Source organism: Phoenix dactylifera, unplaced genomic scaffold (assembly GCF_009389715.1).
Source record: "Phoenix dactylifera cultivar Barhee BC4 unplaced genomic scaffold, palm_55x_up_171113_PBpolish2nd_filt_p 000655F, whole genome shotgun sequence".
NCBI classification, from domain to species: Eukaryota; Viridiplantae; Streptophyta; class Magnoliopsida; order Arecales; family Arecaceae; genus Phoenix; species Phoenix dactylifera.
In genome coordinates, this window is record NW_024068045.1 from 271,000 (window position 1) to 276,134 (window position 5,135).

The 5,135-nt window shown below is 35.2% G+C and overlaps 1 protein-coding gene across 1 annotated transcript; it reads right to left on the reverse strand.

Annotated features, from left to right (window-relative positions):
• Positions 1–1,652: 1,652 nt before the first annotated feature.
• Positions 1,653–2,102, reverse strand: LOC120106832 (plant UBX domain-containing protein 7-like). The gene has a single exon (XM_039119888.1). It carries the CDS (start codon positions 2,100–2,102, stop codon positions 1,653–1,655), a length of 450 nt encoding a protein of 149 aa, XP_038975816.1.
• Positions 2,103–5,135: the final 3,033 nt, after the last annotated feature.

Sequence of the window (5,135 nt, forward strand, 5' to 3'; positions counted from 1 at the left end):
TAAAACTAGAATGTCACACTTGCAATGAATGCATTATCCGTTTCTTTTTTTTTTAAGAATGATGAGTTTTATCAGAATAAATTGTCAATGCTAGAGAAAAGCCTCAGACCTTTGACATTATAGTTAACAATGCTTGGGATTCAGAATAGGGCAAAGAAAGGAGATGAGACACCGATAGTAAGTTTAGCAGCTTGGCAATGATATATATCATGGATGGATTGCAGGTTGAACACTAATTTCTGAAATCATTAAACCGAGCAGGCCTCTGAATCTTTATATGCTCTTTTTTTGCATGATTTCAAGAAACTAAATCTAATTTCGTGCTAAGAAGTGAGCTGGTAAGGAGGTCAATTTTTTAAATTTTTAGTTTTTGTGTTTGAAACAAAAGGGTCAAAAACGACCACAATGCATGACATATGGTATAGGTCCTAATGAGCCAAATCTAAACCGGCATACCACTCGGCTGGATTTTATACACTCTGCTATCCCTGCCATGTGCAATCCGCTGCAAGACAGTCCCGCCAGCTTGCATACTTACCGGGTAGAGAAACGAGTATAAGAAACAATATGAGAAACAAGAACGAAAAAAATGATTAATAAAAATTTATACAATTCGGAAAACAGAAAACATTGTATACAATATTCCAAATTATTAATATATCTACTATCCAAATTATTGATGATTAATGTCCAAATTATTCATTATTTAAATTTTAGATTTCATTAATTGATTAATTATTTCGCTGCTTGATTTATGACATGATGTTGATTTACATGCTTGTGAGGAGACTTTTTTTTAGAAAAATGGGATGGTTGCTGCGGCCTCAGTCGTGGGATGTTACATTAATTGTTTAGATAAATTCTCTGACCTTCTTTGTGTTAAGTAAATGCTAACCCTACCCTGATAGCTTTATTAATAAAGGGTTAAGTTTTTTCGAGAAATAATTTCAATAACTAGATGAAGATCAAAAGGGTAAGCTAATAGAAAGATAAATACCGATGCAATTATCAAACACTACGTATTCCATCGTTCTCAAGTTTTTGTAATGTTAACAATGTCGCCTCCAAACCTCTTCAAGGAATTGTTGCCTTTTGTTGCCTTGTGATCAACTAAAAGTCTTTCCATTTATAGAAAAAAAATAATAAAAAAATCAACCAGTCTTTAGAAAAAGAATCATAACCTTCGAATAACTTCATATCATCAAAAACGAGGACCTTCTTCACGCACCTTTTTTTTTCCACAAATATCCAGGCCTAGCTGTACGTACTTTGCAGTAGGCATCGTAAGACCACAACTACAGAACAAACAAACAAAAGAAAACATCAACTTTCCACTACATTACCATCTCAAAAAACACTTTGTACTACGTAGTATATAACCCTAAGACCACACCTACAAAACTAACGATAACAAGGCACCGTGAACTTTGCACTCCATAAAAATCAAAACCCAATAATCCCTTCTCATTTCGAAACCATTGAAATTATGAAATTTGACAAGCCTGCTTCTTCAAAGGTGAGGTTACTTTCATATTCCAGGCTCTTTGATCCAACAGAAGTACCTCACATAAACCGAACTAGGTGCTCCTTTGGACCGTCATCCACAAACGGGAGTAGATCCTCTAACAATTTCTCCGCTGATCTCATGCGCTTCATGACCTCATCTTCCGGCCGGTGATGGGATTGATCACAGGAATTGCAGGCGACGAGATCAAATTGTAGTAGGTGCAGACCTTCTTCCCCTCATCAGTGTCATGGTTCCCTTGCCGGAAGACGAAATTCGCCTGAATCATGTTCACTATCGTTCCGTTCGACCATGTATCCCGGTTGAGCACGTGGGAACTGAATTCCTCCATGTTTTGCAGGTTTACACGCAGCCACCTATTCCCACAATGGGCTTCCACCTTGGGGTCGTGGAAGGAACCATGATATATGAGATAAGATGATGGACGAAACAAGAAAAATAGTTCTAAAGCATCCTCCAACCTCCAGTTAGTCGCCTGCAGATACTTGACAGCAGCGTCGGAGGAGAAGCTCGTGGCATTCTCCAAGAAAAAAGAAATTAGGGCTTCCTTCTCAATGAAGCTCGGAAAGTCTTCCATGGGTTGATCAACTCTCGTTTTTCTGATTCTAACTCCACCGGATATTGGATACGTGTCTATATGTAAGTATTTTAGATACTGTTATTCCTAGTTCGAGTCAACTTTTATATGTTATAGGAGACGAACTTCTCTGGTGTTCCTAGTTCAAGTCGACTCCAAGTTCTTCTAGGTTGATTCAAAACAGCAATTTCGAAGGGATTGAAAATTGGACCATGAGTAGAGTAGGGTTGGATCGGGATTGGCTACCCCACTTTAAATCGGTATCTGTATTGGGTCAAAAAGAAGTCCAATTGATTCCTTGTCGCATTGGACTGAATCAGATTTAATCCATATTTGAATTGGACTGAATAGAGAAGTTTAATATCTGCATGCGATTCAACTTTTATATTTAGTTTGTGTCATGCCCTAAACTCGGAGCGCAACAGACTCTGCATGTCTGTATGGTGCCTATACGGCAGACATACAAAGCTACAGATCAGATCAAAGCAATAATAAATCTTAAAATTTTATTTAATCAATAAATTATTCAAAGCAATTTTACAAAGTTCCAACATAAGATATGTCCACATGTGCCAACTAATAACATAAATCAAATGAAATACTCTTACTAATCAAACTAAAATGTTACTAACTTAAAGAATCTTTAGAAAATCTAGCACATTCCCCAATCCTGTGCGATCATGTATCTGCATTTGAGGAATAGAGAAAACATGATGATGAACTACACTAGCCGAGTAAGCAACATAATACCCCAAATTGAAAAAAACATGCCAATATTTATTTAAAGCATAAAATATTGACTTGGAAATAAATCATCAATAAACGTATCTATATATATATTCTTTTGAAATTTATTATTATTTTTATAAAAATTGATACCAGAATTCCAACATCAATAGGCTATGGCCACGTAACCTAGTAGTATGGCTCGCACAAAATGCCAAAAACACTTATTATTAACCACCAGTGGCCACAATGTCCAAATACCACTATTCTAATCTTCTGTGGTGCAGTGTCGAAACTAGTTTCTCACATATTATAAGTCGACAGGGCCAACGAATAATCCCCATTGATAGAGCCAGATCATAGCCATGTTGAGAATACATAGGTACAAAATAGATTTTTCATAATATGCCCAGTCATATTTTTCAAATTTCATAATATATAACATAATTTAAAATAATTACTATCATAACATTAACATGCTTGACCCATTTAACTAAGTACAAAATAGATATCAGAATTTGATAAATTTTTTTACCAAATAATCTGGAAAACACACATTTAAGCATTAGGTTACTTGCCTAATAAATTTTTTTATCAAATAATTTGGAAAACACATATTGAAGCATTAGGCTACTTACCTCTTTTCGCTTTAAATCCTATTTCAGACAAACAAGTCAGGTACACCAATTTAATATCATTAAAATATTATTAATTTTACATCATTCCAGAAAGCAAAATTAAATATTGCTAGAGAGCGTTCTCATGCCTCCAGATCAGTTCGGTCAGGTGATTGTGCCCTACAGATCTGATCAGTCCGAGCCAGGTGGATCTAACGGTAAAGATCAGAAATGGTCAAATCTAGCTGGGGTTAAATTAATAGTCCGGAATACTGTTTGAGTATTGAGGCAGTGTAGGGCGTCCACCTAGGGGTCAACTTGGATGTAAGCTAAAAGGAAGCCAGGGCTTTGAACTATGATCTCTAGGTTTAGCTTAGAGAGAAAAAGAGGCTTCGAGAGAGAATCTCTGTCTAAGTCTTGATCTAATCCGGAACATGAGCTTTGTTCGAGTGGTTTGGGTCAACCATTAGGAAAAACGTCTAGATCTAATTATATATATATATATATATATATGTTCTTTCTATAACACTAGTTTTGTTCATGGAATGTTCTATATTTTAATTTCTGTACAATAAATTACTGGACAATAAATTTTTTTTGATTAATTTTTTTTGCACATTACATTTTTGTGACTTATTTTCTCCAAATAAAAATTATATTTTTTAATTTTCATACAGTGGAGTACAACAAATTAAATTCTGAACAATATATCTCTACATATGAGGTATATCAGCTATTTAAAAATTATACAATTCAAATTTGTAAATTCAGGTCGTTATGGTTAGTTTTTGTTGTATTTGGACTTCGTTAAGATTGTGCTCGAGATTTGGCTTGAGATGAAATTTGCCCTTAAGGCTCCTAGTTACCATAATTGAAAAGGAATAAGTGGTAAACTTATATAAATAGTACATCTGAAGATTTTGAAAATTTAATTTATTTGTCCATTTTATCAGCAACCTTGAAGTTAGTTCTTTTCATTGAAATTACGTGGTTGTGCTTTTTTGAACGCTTTTTTATGATAATGTGACTCATTGCTTATGGTTATGATTTTATGAAAGTTACTTATTGTTATTCTAAAAATTCCATAGTTCCATAAGTTACATGGGAACTGTATTTTGTTAATATTTCAAATTCTCAGTCAATCACTGTGATAAATGGACCTTGGCCAACAGGAGGTGTAAGTTGTTAGCCTACATGTTTGCTGTACAGGCAAGATGAACCGTGACCCTGACCAACATGCAATAAATTGTTAGTCTTTGTGATCTCAATAAAGACATGATGAACTGTAACCATGATCAACTGGGAGGTTTTGTTGCTGATCTTTATTACCCATGAACTACATAGAAGGTGTCCAAGTCTTGGCTATGGGACCCCCGCTGCACCACCTGTGTGTTGCTCCCCCCAGAGGCAGTGTATACTCTGCCTAGGGGTTTTTTTGTGATAGTTGACAATAAAATGATGTTTACCAAGAAGAATGGTGCGGAAGAAGATGGATTTGCCACTATCCTTCTCCTATAAAAACTCCCCCCCAAAAAAAGAATTTAGTGTGATAATATGAATGAGACTAACCTAAGTACAAGAATCTATTTTAAATGCAAGGTGATTATAAGGATGGAAGGAAAAGAGTGTCTCTTGCTCCTTACCAAGGTTTTTATCTTGACCAATACATCAATTTGTATCCATACCAGAA

Excerpts from the sequence above, each read along its gene's own strand:
- LOC120106832 (XM_039119888.1), bottom strand. The coding sequence starts at position 2,102 with ATGGAAGACTTTCCGAGCTTCATTGAGAAGGAAGCCCTAATTTCTTTT.